Below are 18060 nucleotides of genomic sequence, written 5' to 3' on the forward strand. Positions count from 1 at the left end.
CAAAATAAAGGATGAAATAAGTTAGTTAGAAACATGGTCAGTACTTGGTAACAGCCTCTTCAGCTAGAGTCACAGACTCAATATTTTGTAGCCACGTAAAGTTCTTAGTTCTTGTTTGAGGGATGTTCACCCATTTACTGTGTTGCTCCCAGACATTATTGGTATTTAATTGAATTCATTCTTTCCTCAAATGGTGACAAGTTCCCTGTGCCGTTGTCTGCAACACAAGCCCAAAGTGTTATTAATTCACCCTTATGCTGAAAAGTTTCAAGTGTTCTTTGCATACTTGTGTTCACTGTAGCCAAAAATTCTCTTTCAACTTACTTTTTCCAAAATACATCAGGGTTGTTTGCAAACGTCTGACGCTGTTGTGGTGAGGACGCATATAAGGTGTTTTTCTAATGACTTCTATGAAGGTCATATTTGAACAGTCTGATCTGCTTAATCATCCTGAAGGTCGATTCCTGTTTGCTGCCATTTATTAATAACATTATGAATTGAGGAAATGGTTCTCTGAAAATACTTGCCTTTGCAAAACATAAGAATGCTGATCATTTATACAATGTTGAAAAGAAAATTTCACCTGAACGGAGATCAGTTCATTTTACCCTCTCATACCTATTCACAGTAACAGAAATGCCTCCTTTTTTAAATTAATCATAGTTTTGTCTAAAGTATTCCACAGATTTCTAGAGCCCAAGGTGATGGCTGTGAATTGTGTTTGTCCAAATCCCAAAGATATTAGATCAGAAAATGTTGAGCCTTTTCACCTCAAAAAACATCAAAATCCATGGTCATGTTTTTTGTTGGTAAATGAATCTGTGTTGACTCATTACATTATGAAAACCAGGGACTCTTGTTGACTTAACTCTTAACTTTTAAAAAACGAATTCAAGTGTTAACTGTGATGGTTTATATTGAGCTTGAGTTGTTTCAGATTGCTTTAATGTAATTTGTGTGTGATTAACCTCTGGTACAATCGTAGTATACCACCATAGGATGTGTCTAAGGCTGCATTAGTGAAGCTCACAACTAATGATGTTTAAAGATGTACTATTCCCAGGGTAAGAGGCACCATTCAAGTTGATCACTTGTTGGATTTAGCATCCAAACAATCGAGAAACCAGGAAAATATGGTTTCTCGATTGACTGATATTTTCAGTTCTGTATTAGTGTTTAGGAAATAATGAAAAGTTTACAGTTTCCCTGTAGAAGGTAAATTAACACAGGATTTATTTATAAACTGCAAAACCAATTCATTCTGGTTCAGAACTCATGTAACATTATTATTATTCAAAACGGAAATGGTTCTTCTGGTTTCCTCCCTTGGCTTCCTCTGATTGGCCAATCGCCCCGTGACGTTTACACAGCGGAGACTCTGATTGGTCGACAGCTGGAACCCAGGTAGTAGAAACACGAAGCAGCTCGAGACTTTGCTCTCTGGTAAGTTCTATCAGATCATGACATTTAAAATGAAATCAACAATGTGTCGCTGAACAGGAAGTTGTAGAGTCAAGCCCTGGTTTGTGGAGTCACAGTGTTGAAGCTGATGCAGTGGTTTGTGTTGTGGTGTCGAGGTTCTGCTGTTGGTGAACTTTGATCGTTCACATTGAAAAATGAAACGTGTGATGTGATCGAGCTTCTCATTGACCCACAGACACTGATCCTCTCAGGTCAAGATCAATAATCAAAAACCGAACATGTAGAGCAAATCACGTGACTGATCACATGAAGAGAGAGAGCATGTGTCGTTCAGTGTCGTAAAATCAGTGTGATAGAGTAAAGACATGAGACAGTGATGGACGAAGCGTTCAGTTCATTTATTTCACGTACAGTCTGTTATTAGATGACACTATTCTTGTATCTTACTATGTTGTTGTGTTTCATTTATTGTGAAAAGTATTTGTTTCATTGCTTTGTATTTATATGAGATTCTAAGTAATTTTATACCACTACAGTACATGAGATACACATGATAATATGAAGTATTATCTTTAATTCAACAACACTTTGTTTTACTTTATTTTATTTATAACTATATTTTACATTTACATTATTTATTGATGTATGGGTGATTCAAAGTGCTGTCGATTATATACTGTCATGTTCCAGAATTTGTACGTCCTACAAGAAGGGTTTTGTTTTTAATTTCACTCTCTTTTGTTTTGGAAGCACGAAAGGCTTAAAGGTTCAGTGTGTAGAATTTAGTGATATCTAGTGGTGAAATTGCATGCTGCAGCTGAATATCCCTCTCTTCACCCTCCTCTTCCAAACATGATAGAGAACCTGTGGTAGTATTCAGTTGTCAAAAAAAACCAAAAGGTGTTTAGTTTGTCCAGTCTGGACTGCAGTTAAAAACATAGAGGACCTCTATAGAGGACCCCTTGATGCAAATATAAAGTATTTAAATATAAAGGGCTCATTCTGAGTAGTAAAGAAAACAACATTCCTTACAATCTTTCTGAAATAAACAGGTAAAAACATCATGAGGATTATTTTATATTCAATTTGTGCCAATAGATCCCTGTCACCTAAATCTTACACAATGGACCTTTAAGCTTAAAAAGTGCTATATAAATAAAACACGATTATTATTAATTAAAAATGTATTTCATTAAAAGTATGTATTTTATTAATGATGCATTAATATGAAACACATTTTACTATTCGGCTGAGGTAAAGTTCTGAGTACTTTTATTCCCTCATTAGTTTTTAAGAGTTTCCCTCCTGACATTTGGTGGATTATAAGTACAAACAGATCTATGCTAAGTTGCAGTACATGATTCCTTTGCTCCACTCAGTAATGGAAACGCCTCTTCTTCCTCGTGAGTCTGGCCGGTTCATAGCAGAGCGGAGTCAGGATGTGTTTGTGGAGGAGGAGGGAGTGCAGAAGGCGGCTGAGATGCTCTACTCTCTCAGACACAGCGACAGTCTGACTGCCAGTGGCTGGAAAAAGGCGAATCCACTGGCCCCGGCACCATCTTCTGACCAGGGGAGTTTCTCAACAACTGCAGCCTCCCAGAGTGCTCGATAAGTTTTCACTTCATACATAATAAGTGAAAAACAAATTATAAATGTACGTGTGTGTTCAATGAAAAGGATTCAGAAACAGTAATTCACTGATGTTCAGTGGAGTGGGTGTCGGTATGTGATAAACCTTCAGACTCAGACATGGAGAGGGACGACAAAGAATGCAAGAAACACACAAGCAAAAGAAACTTCAGTTGGTTTCTGGTAGTTAATGTCTCGCTTGTAGCCATATGATTGTTTCTTTTGACATTTAAAAGTAGATCATACAAGTCAGTCGATTCATCATTTATATTTATATATAAATTTATATACATCTTATGAATGTATATTCAGGTTTAGAAAGCTGGCCAGAGATATGAAGGGGTCACATGTGGCTTAACGACATTGTGCCATTTTTCACTGATTTATGATCTTTAAAAAAACAAGCAGATTAATCAATTTCACAAAACAAAGCAGAGGAACCATTGCATTAAAGTCAATTGCATGAAAGTACATGTATTGTGTCTTTTTACACATTAGTCTTCATGTCTCTCACTTAATAACCTTTGTGTTGGAACTCTTCAGGCCTTGAACTGGGTGTTTGTTGTCGACACCATGAACTTCTCCTTCTGGCCAGATGAAGAAACTCAGCAGTGTGAGGTGACTTATAAAGGGACCACGTACAGAGGCTACATGACACTTTGTGCTGCCATCACCAGAGCCATGGAAGAAGGTGAGAGCGTGTGGAACACCTCACTGGATGAGGGATGTGAGGACACCCAGAATTTAGTTTGTTCTTAGACAAATGTGAAGTCACAGTTGAAATTCTTTCAGGTTAACTCCTTAACAGACCAGACACAGGTTAGTGTTCTTCAAACCTTTTGATTACAGTCGTAGCCTCCGTCTCTTTTGAAAATATCTGTTTTTCAGACATGAACTCCAGAAGCTTGGGTTCGGACATTTTCTGGAGTTTGGCTTTTACATATAGGAACACCAGGAGATTGTCCAGGTCAGGCACGTTCACAACAGGAAAATATCCAAAACATTCAGGAAAGGGAGGGCAGCTGGGTAGATCATGCAGGAGGCAGGACATGACATAGGTTCCACTGCTGGAATCATGTTTTTGTCAGTTCGTCAGTTCCAATCGCCAAAAGCTCTAGAATCCCGTATTTACTTTTGCGTCTGTCACATGTTAGAAACACATACTTTTCAGACATTGTTCTGATTCATTCTCACATGGGCTCACTCTGACATTGTCTGGACATTTCATTTGAGGGCCAGTGGGAAAAGTTCAGGAAAATGTCCGGAGCTGGAGTTCAGTGAATGTCTGAAAGCAGCTAATTTAACAACCAAAAGTCAGGGAGGTCCAAGAGATACTGAATCATTTGATCAGATTTTAGTAATAAAGCATGTTTCAGAAAGACAAAATGTAACACAAAGTTCTTCACATAAAAACAACCCCCCCACCAAACTACAAACAAGCAAGGGATTAATAAAGCACACAAAGACACAATCAGTAAAAACAGAAACTGAGGAGCTGAGGAAACACTATCCCACCAATGTTGAGGACTTGTACAAGTGCCCATAAGGAGCTGCCCGCACCACTTGAAGACGCCCCCATCCATCCAAGAGGCTCCTCCAATTCTAATGAGGAAACACTAGAGGCAGAATAAAATTTAAAAAACATCAAAAAAAGGAAGTTACAGACGCATTGTACAAATTTAAGGATTTTTGTTTGTCTTTGGCTTGAACCAGTTTTGTGTGAACATCTGTTATATTGATGTTTCGATCTCAAAATGCTTTGCATTGAGAGAATTAAGACATTTTCACACAATGTGTAGTTTTGAAGGGATGAGGCGACCTGTCTGACCAGGCTATGAATAACGCACATCATTCTATTTATAGTAATTTGGTTTATTCGGCACATGTGGCAGAGCAGAGGGTCAGGGTTGAGGTGATCCATCTTAGCTGCTACTAACATTTGTGGAGCAACTTTTCATGAAAACTTCACAGACTAGAAAGCAGCTTCCTCAGTGAATAAACAAACATGCTGGGTGATAGAGATGTCAGAGTGATGAAGAAAAGGCAGGGCCATTCTCTCACAGTGAAACACGACATCTTTACCTTTTTTCACAGGGTGGTTTATCCTCTATGTCAGAAGCTTTGTCTCTGGAGGAAAAAAAGATGTATACTCAAACCTCATCTGATGTTTTTTCCTCTGAGCTGTTGTTTCGCGCTGCTGTAGCCACTTGTTGTGCACACGCCCTTTACTTGAACTTGGACTGCTTGGAAATCGCTTGCAGCTCTGCGTGCATCAGTCATAATGAGCGTGAATGACTCCGGATATGAATCAATTATGTCTCATATGGAACAGGGCTCTCACTGTGTGGTAGCTGTGGCCTTTGTAATTACAAGCGACTCTCCCAGAATAGCACAGGTTGCTTTGCTACAGGGGAGGGGGATCTGGAGATCAGAACAAATTATGTCTTTTGTGAGAAATGGTTATTGTGGAGTTATATGTTATTATAGCACACTATAACTTCATAATTTAGCAGCTTCCTCTCCACTAGTTCCTGTCCAAAGATAAATCCACCCATGGGGTTCTCTTGTCCTCCCTCTGCAGGTTTACCCATCACCGATCCAAAGTACTTCTCCCAGATGAGCGTGGAGGAGCTCGGACACATCCTTCGATCAGACAATGACACGCCCATGCCGATGCTGCAGGCCCGCCACAAGGTTATCACCATAATTTCCCATAACCACCAGGGAAACTGGGGATGTAATGATACACATCAGTTATCTTTCTCTGGTATCACAGTTTGTTTCATCTTCAGCGCCGTGATGAAGATGATGTCTCACGTCGTGCTTTGCTTTTTCTGCACTCCATTTAAAATGGCACAAAAACAACATGTGACTGCTCTGAATGCACAGCTGTCTCTTTAATTTACTGCACAAAACTAAAGCAGTTATTTTCAGCCGAGAGAAAAACAGATGTGGTGAGAAAAACAGGATGCATCATCTCATCTCTCTAATCAATAGAATGAAAATAGTTGGTACATTGAATAGAAAACTAACGCACTGTCAAATTCCTGCATGGTAAGTTAAGTGTCTGAGATTGTATTGTCTCATGTCCTGTTGTATTCATGTGGCAGCTGTGTACACATGGATTTTTATGTTCATCCCAGATTAAATTATTTCATTTCAGATTTGCTCATGTTTTTGGACAGATTTTACAGAGATGATATTACACAGTTACCTCAACAAGCGTAAATGAGAATCTTACTCTCCTTCTCTTAATTGTTGTCAAATGTGAACTGACTGTGTCTAACCAGGTGCTGACGGAAGGCGGCCTCGTGTTGCTGGAACATGGCGGAAGTTTCCGCAGTTTTATCAGCAAAGCCGGGAACGACGCCCGCAAGATGGTGGAGCTCATAGTGCAGAAGATTCCTTCCTACAAGGACGAAGCTACATATGAGGTCAGAGTCATATTGCATTTTCATGCACACTTGTGGAACGTGTAATGTTTGTGAATGTGCAGAAAAAAATATTTGCCAGAGAAATTATCTTGCAAAAATGCAAATTTAATGCAGATATCATATTCATGTTTTCAGAACTTTTGGTCTTGTTGACTTGTGATAACCACGTCACAGACAAGACACTGAATTATTGAAACATTCATCGTATGTGCTATATATGGCCGAGTGCATTTGGAAACATTTTCTTTGATGACTTTATAATTTTATTTTACACATTTAATAAATGTACTGTACCATTGTAACACTTAACACTGAAATCAAGGTTAAAAAACAGCCTATCCCACAATGTTAATGAAAGTAAAAAAATAACCCTGGATCTGCCTTCTGATCCGGATCTGCACCAAAATTCAATGTGCGCCTCCCTGACCCATCCCACATCCTTCCACCAAGTTTCATGGAAATTCGTTTTGTTGTTTTTGTGGAATCTTGCAAAAACATACAAGCCGAACAGCAAATAGATGGAAAGGAAGTGTATGTGATCTGAGATAAACATATGGATTTGGAGATGATATATGTTGATGTTAGAGTTCCACCTCCTGGCCAAAGACAATATGGCAATATTTCTATGCTTAATACAGTCAGTGAAGGAGATAATTATAATATGAGCTCACACATTGTTACAGATATATTATCTTTGTGTAAGCACATCTGCCTGGTTATAAACAACAATGATTTAAGAACAAATAAACAGAGGTATGATACTTATTGCCTTGTGTGTTGTAGGGCAAGAGAATCTCACTGTACAAGCGAGCCCAGATCCTGGTGGCCGATTTCTGGGGTGTGATGGAGGCCAGAGGAGAAGGAGACATCATCAGCATGGACTGGCTCACCATGTTTGCAGACTACAGGGTCCCGCAGGCTCTCGTCTACCTTGGAGTGCTACGCTACTCTGACACGCTGATGCAGATGCTGAAGAAAGGTGAGACAGAAAAGGAGTGTTTGTGAAGATACTTATTAAATAGTACGATATAATCACTCTGGCTTTTCTTACAGGTGAGCTGCTGTGTTCAGGGGACAGGAGGGAGGTAGAGATCCGGGGTTGTTCGATTTGGTCCGTGGAGCTGATCAAAGATCGACTTTGCAAACTGGTGCAGGAGCGAGACGGACAGACATGTAACATCAACTCCGCAATCATAGACTTCTACCTCTGGCCTTACGCTAAACAGCATCATAAAGAGATGGCCCACATTCCAATACACCACACACGCTGTATTTACTACTGATGAGCTGTCTGGCAGCCGCTCATACAGGACGCTCCACTTCCTCAGTGTTTAGCCTTGGCACTGGTGCCTCTCCCTGGGATAAAGCCAAGCATGTTCCTGTGCCAGATATACATACTAATGGGCTTCTCTCAATCTGTAATGAAAACAGGTGGGAAGCTTTAATGTAGCTTGTTTGTCTGTGTGGGTTGTAGCACCGTTGCCCATTTACAGTCAATTAAAATGTTTACTGTTAATGAGATGGAACATTTTCTAGCAAGTGAGATCAGTACGCATACTGTACATCTGCTGTTATTTCAACCAACACTGAAAATAAAACATTTTGATTAAATATGCTTTTTTACTGTTCAAGTGTTGCAATAAAAGCTAAATTTCTGTGGATCATATTTCTGCATTGTCCACCTAAAGCAAGAAACAAACATTCAAGAATTATATCATATATTTTATACATTTACCAGATCATACTAAATCTTGTAAAATTGTCCCTTGATTATAGTTGTTTGGAATTGTCACACAGAAATACTTTGAATGTTAAGAAGAAATACATTATTTGTACTAAATCTGTACAAAATCTTAAAAGTTGTAATTAAATATTTTTTTTGAATTATCCAAATCATATGGAAACATCCAGCATTTGGACAGGTGGGGAGGAAGATACATCTACAATGAATATATCAGTAATATGCAACTTGACATCAGGTGGATTTCAACTGATATATAATATATATACGGACAGAAGTGCAATAGATGCCATGTGTAACTGAGGACATCAGGAAAATAAGAGTTGTTTTTTTTTTTTTACAATACTGATTAGAGGAAGACAGTTTGTAACACAATACTTAAGCCCTTTCAGAAGAGGGCGCTGTTGCATTCACGGACCACTAGTTCCTCCTTCTCTGACGCTCTTGAACGCCTCCTCTGCTCTCGTCCACTGTGGCGGCGGCGGTTTCCTTGGCAACCGACAAACACTTGTTGACAACTCGTCGATCAGCGTCTTTCTGATAAAACTCCATTATCACACTTTACCGTCCGCCCCCCGCCCCCCCACCCCCGTGGCTTCACCTCACCGTCATGAGCGAGGTGTGTGTCCGGGTGGCTCTGCGTGTCCGGCCGCTGCTTTCCCGAGAACTCCTCCACGACCACCGGGTATGTGTGCAGATAGTACCGGGCTGCGATCAGGTCATAGTCGGCTCCGACCGACTCTTCTCCTTCGACCACGCGTTCGGACCCACGGCCACCCAGGATGAGGTGTACGACTCCTGCGTCCAGCCGCTGGTCGAGTCCGTGCTCCGGGGCCACAACGCCACCGTGTTCTTCTACGGACAGACCGGCTCAGGGAAGACGTACACGTTCGGAGGAAGGAAGCTGGGTAAGTTTCACTGAGAAGCTCCTCAGCCTCCTTTAGACTCAGTGTCCTAGTTACTGCTGCAGCCATCGTGAGAACAGGCAGTTATTTACCTCTGAAACTCTAAAAGTGTTTTGTGGACTCTCACACTTCACCCACCCCTCCACCGTGGTGAGTAGATAATGACTACATTTTCATTTTGGGGTGAACTATCCCTTTAAGTTTGAGTCTATCGTCAAATGGGGACAACAGAGAATCCATCTGATGAGGGAGCTGAACTCTTTCAATGTCACTGACTGTCATTTTAAGTGACTTTTATTGCAAATTTTTCTTTTATCGGTTGGTTCAATGGACTATCCTTTAAAAACAGTCTGGATAGCACTGCCAAGGTCTGCTCCAAGATCCCTGGAGTCAACCAAGCTCACTTTCCCCTCTGAGAATCAGCTGGAGAAGAAGTCAACGAATCTCACCAGCCAACCTGGTCATGTTTTGTCTCATGAGATCATGTGAAATGTGTACACATTTATTTGAATTATTAGTTTTCTTTCTTCCTCTGACCTTAAATTAATGTAATTAGTTATTTTAAGTGGTTATCCATACCAACCATACAATTGACTTCTTATCCATACTACGTTTAATCACTATTTAATTAGAGTTGCTGTTGGAGTGATAGTGGAAATTTCTTAAACAGAAAATTATAGTATATATTTGTTTTTGTCTTTTTGTTTTGCCCCTGTTGGTTTTTGTTTAGATTTCATACCTTTTGTATTATAACTTTAAAACAAATTATAATTTTTATTCTGTGTGGTGTTAAAAATTCAACTTAAAGTCACAGGTGAGATTTAAAATTTTCAGTCTGGTCTTTGCAACGTGTACTTTATTAGTGTGTCTCTTCTGTCTAAAACCTCTCTCAGATGAGGAAGGGGGAGTCATTGACCGTGTGGCCGAGAATGTGTTCTCGTTGTTGGGGGAGAAGAAGGAGAACAATGATGGAGTGGAGGCCACAGTGCGCATCTCATATTTGGAGCTGTACCTGGAGGAGTTGCGAGACTTGCTGGAGAGTCCTAACACTCACAAAGAGCTTCATATCAGGGAGAACAACAAGGGAAACACAGGTAATGCAAACATCTTTCTGATAATTGTGAACAAATATGAATTTATTTTTCCATGTTTGCATGTGAGGGAACAAGCTCATGGGACATAGGAAATATATTTTCAGGCCTCACAAAATGCCTCACTTCAGAAGACGATCACTGAACTTCCATAAGGTTGGCTGGACATGCAAGACACAAATTTAAAATTTATTTGTAAATCATAGACCAACGTATTGTAGCTTTTGTATTTGTTTTTCGAAAATGACTTTTGAGGATTTCTTATAACAAGTGTAGACACTATGTTCGACTTGGGGGAAATTAATGTGTAAAAGCATTCAGAATAATCACTGTGTGGTTCTATGTGTTTTCAGTGGTGGTAGGAGCCAAAGAAGTAGTCGTCACCTCAGCAGAGGAGCTACTCACTGTTCTAGAGACTGGTAATGCTCTGCGCCACATCAAAACCACAGGTATGAATGAGCACTCCAGTCGCTCTCACACCATCCTCACCCTTCAAATCGTCCAATGTAGCCACATCAACAATCCCTCCTTGAAGACTTCCTGCTTCTCCAAACTCTGTCTGGTCGACCTGGCGGGCTCAGAGCGTGCTGGAAAAACAGGCAACGAGGGCTCACTGCTCAAAGAGTCTGCTCATATCAACACGGGCCTGCTCGCACTGGGCAACGTTATCCGTGCCCTGTATAACCGTGCTCGGAACAACTGCAACAGCACACACATACCGTACCGTGATGCCAAGATCACCCGTCTCCTCCAGGATTCACTGGGAGGCACTGCCCAAACAGTGATGGTGGCATGTGTGAGCCCCTCTCACCACAATATAGCTGAGACTGTGGGTGTTTTGCAGTTTGCATCCAAGGCTCGTCACATCCGCAACTGTCTGACAGCCACACCTACTCGCACTGAGGTTAAATTATGTCCTACAACCTGGGACCCTGGCGAGGTTCGACGAGGGGAGCTGGAGTATGAAGTTCGTACACTGGGAGAGCTGCTGAAGGAGAAGGAGCGAGAGATTGAGATGCAGAGGACAGATGGAAGAGCTGCTGAGGAGAAGAGCATCAGAAAGTCAAGCCAGATGAGGTTATCTGAGCGAGATCAGAAGATGAACCCGTACCACCTCCTAACACAGGAAGCTGCAGCTCTGCTTGCAGACCTCTCCGGTCCGTTTCTGAGCCACTCATTCAGGGGGCAGCTGCAGGATTGGCAGGACAGACTGGCAGTTGTTGCTAAGGCACATCCCATCGATGATGAGGTTAGAGATTCAGAGGGGGATGGAGACGAGGCAGACCATGTCACAATATTACAGCTCAGACAAGATCTCCATGGACCCCAGGTAATTATATAAAAGTCACACGGACATTAGTGCACTAATGTTTTTTTATATAACAACTAATGAGAGCTGGTCCATATAATATTTAGGAAAAAGTTGCAGGGAATGAATATTTTTTTTTGTTCCAACTAAACAGATTTTATAACACATTGGGCTCTATTTAAATAGCATAGTTTTGTTTTTTCATATACTGTACTCTGCTCAAGTCATTTTGTTCAATATGCTTGAGAATAATTAAAACAGACTGGGTGCATATTGTTTATCAATCTTTTTCATTTATCGGTTAAATTGCCAATCGTATATCATTTAAAAGAAGTGCCAGTCACAGAGTTGTATTATGGAAATACTTCTCTGTGTAGGAAACCAGGGTTTTCTAGATGGTTTAAAGCGCTGGTGTAACTGATAACATGAGTAACGTCTGTGTCCCATTTAGACGTCTCACCCTAATCAGGGCCCTACTACTACCTATGCTGGATTTCAAGCCCATCTGAACAGAATACAGCCACTGTGCTTTTCATTATGTCAAGTTAAAGTTATATATCTTTTAATCCCTGAGAGCCCATGTTGATGAGATCATGTGAACAAACAGTACATCCGTAAGATATATGGCCAAAGAAGCAATACTGACTTAAAATTAAAGTGGGCTACAATCAATTATATCCATTAATCAAGGTAAAAAATAAGTCCTATTTTACTCTCTTACCTTTAGGAAGCTCTCAACATAGCAGAGCAGCTACTGGAGCAGAAAGATGCAGAACTGAGACAGGTACAAAAAGATTTTGAGAAACTTCTTCACAAGAGTAAAACCTACCTGCAAGCCCTGGAGGAAGAAAAGGAACGTAATCGTTTACAGGTGAGAAGTCTGATTCACCTGGTGAGTAGAGAAGGACACTGCATTCATCATCGAAGGCTAACTGCAAATAAAAGTTCCAAAGTGTCCTAGAATTAATGACAATGGTTAAATGCATGTGTGTATGAATGCTTTCAGATTGAACACCTCGTGGATCAGCAGATTCTCATCAATGGCCTTCGCAGCAACATCATGACCTCTCAAGTTACAATCTCTGGGGCAGCAGTGGAAGCAGTGGCTTCTGGGAACTCAGACAAGAGGCCCCATTCCGTCCCTCTGATGAGACACAGCTGTGGACCCCAGTCACCCAGAATGGTAGGTTTAGCTGCTCTGTTGTTTTGTGTGTGTAGATGTTTGTGCATATTGACATTCAGGGTTACCACGTGTGCAGCCACACACTCTGTTGCTCATGGCTCTGTTGTGCATGTTTCTGACTGAATGCATGTATTGTTGTAGATTCACACCAGTTCCACAGCGAATTCGCTGGAGAGGGTGATGGCCGCCTTTAAGGTGCGTGGACATCTCCTCCTGGCTAAGCTTGATGAAAAGGAAGAGGTGCGCTGTCCATTCATTAAACAGACAGAGAGCAAAGACAGCGTTCAAGAGACAGAGGAGAAGGAGGGGGAGGGGGAGGAGGAGGAGGACTGGGAAGAGGACGACTTTGGGGGCAAAATGGCATTTCGGTGAGTGTTGCATAAAACAAGAAGTCTGGTTCTTTCTGTGTGAACACACCAGTGATTACAAGATTCTATGAAAGTTGTGCAATAAAAAAACAAGTACTTAATTACCAAATTCATGTTGAATGAAACGGTGAGATAACACTTTTGTTTTTCACTTGCTCTTGCTCTATAAAGCAATGAGCGTAAGCACTCTGGGGGTGGGGTGTTGGCGGTACTGCAGTGGCATCATCTTGGTGTCATGGATGACATTGTTTTGTGCTGTCAGTCACTTGCCTGTTCAGACAAGGTCAACATCGTCCATGTCACTTTAGCTGCTGCACCTCAGTTAACCACTCAACAATCACACGAACACTGAACTTAAAATGCTTAAGTAGTAGAAACACTGACAGGATAAGCAATGCTAGGATGTAAAGTACGTTTTTAAGGTGTAACATTATTTTCCCTATGACCCTGTTTCCTTGTGTACTGCAGGTGTTGTGCTGCACGCTGTGTGCTACAGAAATAGAAAAAGTCCATAGATATCAATAATCTTTGATTCAGAAAGTCTGCTTTTTCTTTCTGTTTCTCAAGGCGTTCTTTAAACCAAACATGGACCAACAAAAATCCATTAGTGCAACAGTCTCAGCAAGTCACAGGTACACTTAAACTGTATCTGACTTTATTTCACAATGTTTTGTTTCTTTGTCCTGTAAATTAGAATTTTATATCCAAGAAGCGGTTTCGCTTTTTAGAATAAGTTACTATTTCTTCACAGGGACTGAGGGAGACCTTGCCAAACTAAGCCATGTGAGGAAGAGAAGACTGAGAGTCAGTGTAACTCAGAGAAGGATCCAAGATCTGTCATTCACCATGGACATGGGAGTGGAGCTCATCAAAGAGCTGGACAAAACGGGTGTGGTGATGTCATTACTGTATATTCCTGTGTCTGTAAATTTTCTAGCACTAGAAGCCTTCAAGTGTGCATCAGAGCATTCCGAAAAGTATGGAATAACAGTGAAGCTGCAAGTCTTGTTCCTGTCAACCAGGGTCTCACTGAGGAAGGAAAAAGAAAAAATGCATATGAGGCAAACTACCTACTCATCTTGTTTTTTTTAACTGAAGCTCCATGCAACAACAGCACAACACCAGTGAATCAAAACAAAATAGCTTCATACCTCTGGCAGTGTATTTATTTGCATCTTCTATATACATGTGTGATTTTTTGTCCTGACAGACAAAGAGATCCAAGCAGCAGACAGACGTGTCAGACAGAGTCAAGATGGCAGAGAAGCCGGCATATTGGTAAAACCTTCCATGCAGAGCCGGCAGGTTCGATCACAGGTGTATCACAGCCTGCAACACATGAGACTGCAGAGAGAACAGCTTCAGGCCAGCCTCAGACAGCAGAGACAGACGGCTAACAACAACACAGAGCCTGGACAAAGTGGGGTTAGTTGCACAAATTTTAGGAACATCAAACATGTTGTCTAGGTGATGCAACAGGAAACGTCTTGTGTAAAGCTAAATGCCAGTTTGGTTGATACAAACTTTTTTAGTTGATGGGAAAAAAATTTGCTTTTGTGTATGTGATCACTGTAGTATCTATTCACCAGCCAGTTAAGGTAGTTAATATTCTGGAGAGTTAATGATTGATCCACACTGAAAGAGATTGACGTTTAGGTTTAATGTCACAAATAAAAAAAACAACAAAATCCTAATATTGTTTTTTGTTAACAGGAGCAGACAAAAGGAGATCTGAGTGTTTGCACCAATCACTGGGAAGGGTCAAACAAAAAGGTAAACTGTTTGATATAGAAGCAGAATACATTTTTAAAGTAAAATGTGTTTGTTTTTCACTCCAGAAATGTGTGTACAAACTCTCCTCACCGTGTCACTTGTTCTAGTTTCTACATTTTTGTGTCAACGTCCTTCTCCTTTACCCTCTTTTGGCTCTTTATACACCTCCTCACACTCCTCCATACGTCCTCGTCCTCACTGTAGACACATGGCAGCAGTTGGTGGGAGCAGCAGGAGGAGCTGGTGCTTCAGAATAGGGCAGAGCTGCAGGAGCTGGAAGAGGAGCAGAGGAAGAGAGAGGAGGTGATCCAGCGCAGAGAGGCCTGTCTGCAACAGAAAAAAAAACTGGAGCTCAAGATGCTGCGCGCCAGTAAGGTCAGTATGTGTGAAGGTTTTTTTACATAATTCACCTACATGTCTGTTTATCCTTCGTTGGTATCTGGAAGTTTTTATTCATCTTTTTTCAGGCTCTGAGTCAGGACCTGCTGCGTGTGTCGGTGCAGTTGGAGTCTTTGGAGGAGAACTTGCAGAGCAGTGGCAATACAAGAATGCCTGCAGGAGTCACCACAGAGGAACTGGAGGAGGAGAGAGACATGCTTCAAATGAGAAAAGACACTCTGGAGGCACAGCTGATGGGAAACAGAGGCCTAACTGTGACGGTCAGAAACAAAGAAAACATATTTGATGTATTAAAGTAACCTGACTGATATGTGATTTCACAAGTTTTGGTTAATTAAAGCTCAACTAAATATCAGTGTGCACTTTGATTTTTGGTGTGTCGTTATATAGGAGAGCCATTCCCTGCTCCAGCTGGAGGAAGCTTCTGAAGCTCTGGATGTAGCACTGGAGTTTAAAAACCACTTCATCCTGGACAAACAGAAGAAACTGTCCTCGTCGTATCAGTCACAAAGCACTGAACCTGCACAGCTCTGTGATGTCATCAGGAAGCTGAAGGAGCTCTCAATGCCCGAGGCTGCGGAGCTGCTCGTCAAATATTTCAACAAGGTAAAATAAAAGCTTAATATTTAAAAGTAAATCCCATGTGTGCCAGGTGTCTGTGCCTTGCTAAAAACGTGTCTTTTAATTTGCAGAAAATGTATTCTACTCTGGTCCGATGAAAACTGAATACTTTATATATACAGTATATATATATATATATATATATATATATTCCAGCTAAATACCAACACTCTGTAATTTACATACCATTGATTTTCTCTCCAGGTGATATGATGTGAGTAAAAGAGGAGTCAGAAATACAGAACTATTTTTTAATGCTAAATCAATTACACTGCTCTGCCTCCCTAATGCTCCCCTCTCTGCCCTCCATCTTTCTTCTGATATAATTTTATCAACCTCTCACCAATAGGTTTATTTGAACAGTATCTTCATGATATTCTCCCATCCCACCTCTGCAGGTGTCAAAAGGGTTCAGCCAGTATCTATGTAATTACACTGTGTAATAATGTGTTCCTCTGCTGCGTTATCTCGCTCTCTCCCACTGTTATCATCCTCCTCAGGTTGTTGGTCTCCGTGAGACAGAGCTTCATTTGCATAAACGTTGTAGAGAGCTGGAGCTTCATGCTGCAGAACAAAAGGGGAAACTGAGGGAGATTGAGACCGCCATGCAGCATCTGGCCCTGGATGCAGATCGTAGGATCATACAGCTGCACAAAGATAACCAGAAACACATCCAGCTACTCCTGCAGGAACTTCAAAGTGAGGAAATATACCACAGTAAAGCACTTTGAATTGCTCTGTGGCTGAATGCTGCCATATAAGTTAATTTGCCATGATATTTGTGAAGAAATGTTTCATGAATATTGCTGTTTGTTTTTTCTCTCTCTCTCTCTCTGTGTGTGTGTGTGTGTGTGTGTGTGTGTGTGTGTGTGTGTGTGTGTGTGTGTGTGTGTGTGTGTGTGTGTGTGTGTGTGTGTGTGTGTGTGTGTGTGCGTGTGTGTGTGCGTGCGTGCGTAGAGGATAATTTAGGAGTGACACAACAGGCTCTCCATGACAGACTGCAGCAGGTGGAGAAAGAACTGTTTTACTACAAAAGCTTGTCTCTTAATCTCAAAAAGAAGGTCAAAGAGCTTTTCAGTGGGGGCCCACATCTGGACAATCGGCCTTCACAAAAACCTGAGCACAAATTGCCTGAGGACAACCACGGACAAAGACGCACACAGCCTCTGGGGCAGAGTGAATGTGGGGAAAGGTTGGAGATGATACCAGTTCGTTTGAATCGTCGGGATGTGAGACAGATATTCCCAGCTGACCTGCAGATATCTGGTTCTGCCACAAGAAGGCGACAGCCTGCTGTGGAGACAATACTGGAGGACTCCTTAGAAAAGGCCAGACCTGCAGACAACACTACAACCTTCTGATAACCGTGTCTGTAGTCATAAAACTACTAGTCATAAAACTAGTCATAAAACTGCTGACCTTACAGTTATCAGCAACGCCACTGACTGGACTGATTACACCGCCTTTACAACCACTGTTTGTTAACAATACTTTCAGGGAAAACTTGTTCCACATGTTGTTAAATAGAGCCCCATGAGGAGAATGTCTATGTTTTCCACCTTTAATCAAAAGCACTGATTAGCACTTAAAACGGCCGCTAATCCAATATGTTTACTGCACTACAACAGAAATGTTTCTTATGCACTTGATTCTTACTGTCTGTGCTACACTGTATGCTTGTATTATTTCTTGTATGTGTGGCTCTATTGCAGTAAAATATATTACACCAATGTGTGTTGCAGAACTCTTCTCATTCCACATGAATGATTTACCTAGTGTCCCAGCCCCTTGCTTAGAAACCACTGCAATAAACCACCCATCTGTATTAAGCAGCAAATGTGCAGCTTTCAATTTGTTCAAGTATAAACAGCAGAGTCTTTTCATATAGTGTAGAGAGTCACAATCTTTGTATTTTTACTTTTGAACAACAGGAAGTTATTTATTATCAAAATGTTTACAGGTATTTTTAGATTCACTATATTCTATTCAGGGACATCTTGAGCTCAGATGCCAATTAATGTGCACAAAACCCTGTTTAGAAATCCTACATAATACATTGCGGATCTTGCCTGAGAATAATCACATTTCTACGTTGTCTACAATGTAAGTGTATTTTACGCATACATTTGATTTGCATGTTAGAATTCAAAGCAAACATAAAACACCGACAAATAATTCGTCGTGC

General features: G+C 41.0%; 2 protein-coding genes and 1 long non-coding RNA gene across 5 annotated transcripts; 2 read left to right on the plus strand and 1 right to left on the minus strand.

The window, feature by feature from the left end:
* The first annotated feature begins 1334 nt into the window (after positions 1-1334).
* qng1 (Q-nucleotide N-glycosylase 1) lies at positions 1335-8096 on the plus strand. The gene is made up of 7 exons (XM_069523582.1): positions 1335-1443; positions 2802-2989; positions 3592-3742; positions 5633-5745; positions 6342-6485; positions 7269-7464; positions 7539-8096. Exons 2-7 carry the CDS (start codon positions 2804-2806, stop codon positions 7766-7768), a joined length of 1020 nt encoding a protein of 339 aa, XP_069379683.1. The 5' UTR covers positions 1335-1443; positions 2802-2803; the 3' UTR covers positions 7769-8096.
* Positions 8097-8755: 659 nt separating this feature from the next.
* Positions 8756-17605, plus strand: LOC109639805 (kinesin-like protein KIF27). 3 transcript variants are annotated; one of them, XM_069523572.1, is made up of 15 exons: positions 8758-9134; positions 10025-10225; positions 10576-11552; positions 12259-12423; positions 12538-12714; positions 12856-13082; positions 13650-13714; positions 13834-13971; positions 14293-14507; positions 14796-14855; positions 15060-15230; positions 15323-15514; positions 15645-15860; positions 16376-16574; positions 16833-17605. In XM_069523572.1, exons 1-15 carry the CDS (start codon positions 8837-8839, stop codon positions 17234-17236), a joined length of 3705 nt encoding a protein of 1234 aa, XP_069379673.1. In that variant the 5' UTR covers positions 8758-8836; the 3' UTR covers positions 17237-17605. The 3 variants fall into 3 exon arrangements, with proteins under 3 accessions (XP_069379675.1, XP_069379673.1, XP_069379674.1); XM_069523573.1 differs by having other exon boundaries at positions 12259-12402; XM_069523574.1 differs by lacking the exon at positions 14796-14855 and having other exon boundaries at positions 8756-9134.
* Positions 10247-15405, minus strand: LOC138407472 (uncharacterized). The gene is made up of 2 exons (XR_011240876.1): positions 15270-15405; positions 10247-15182 (listed from the first exon to the last, which is right to left on the minus strand). It is a non-coding gene; the product is annotated as an uncharacterized lncRNA (long non-coding RNA).
* Positions 17606-18060: the final 455 nt, after the last annotated feature.

Source organism: Paralichthys olivaceus, chromosome 4, assembly GCF_024713975.1.
Source record: "Paralichthys olivaceus isolate ysfri-2021 chromosome 4, ASM2471397v2, whole genome shotgun sequence".
NCBI classification, from domain to species: domain Eukaryota; kingdom Metazoa; phylum Chordata; class Actinopteri; order Pleuronectiformes; family Paralichthyidae; genus Paralichthys; species Paralichthys olivaceus.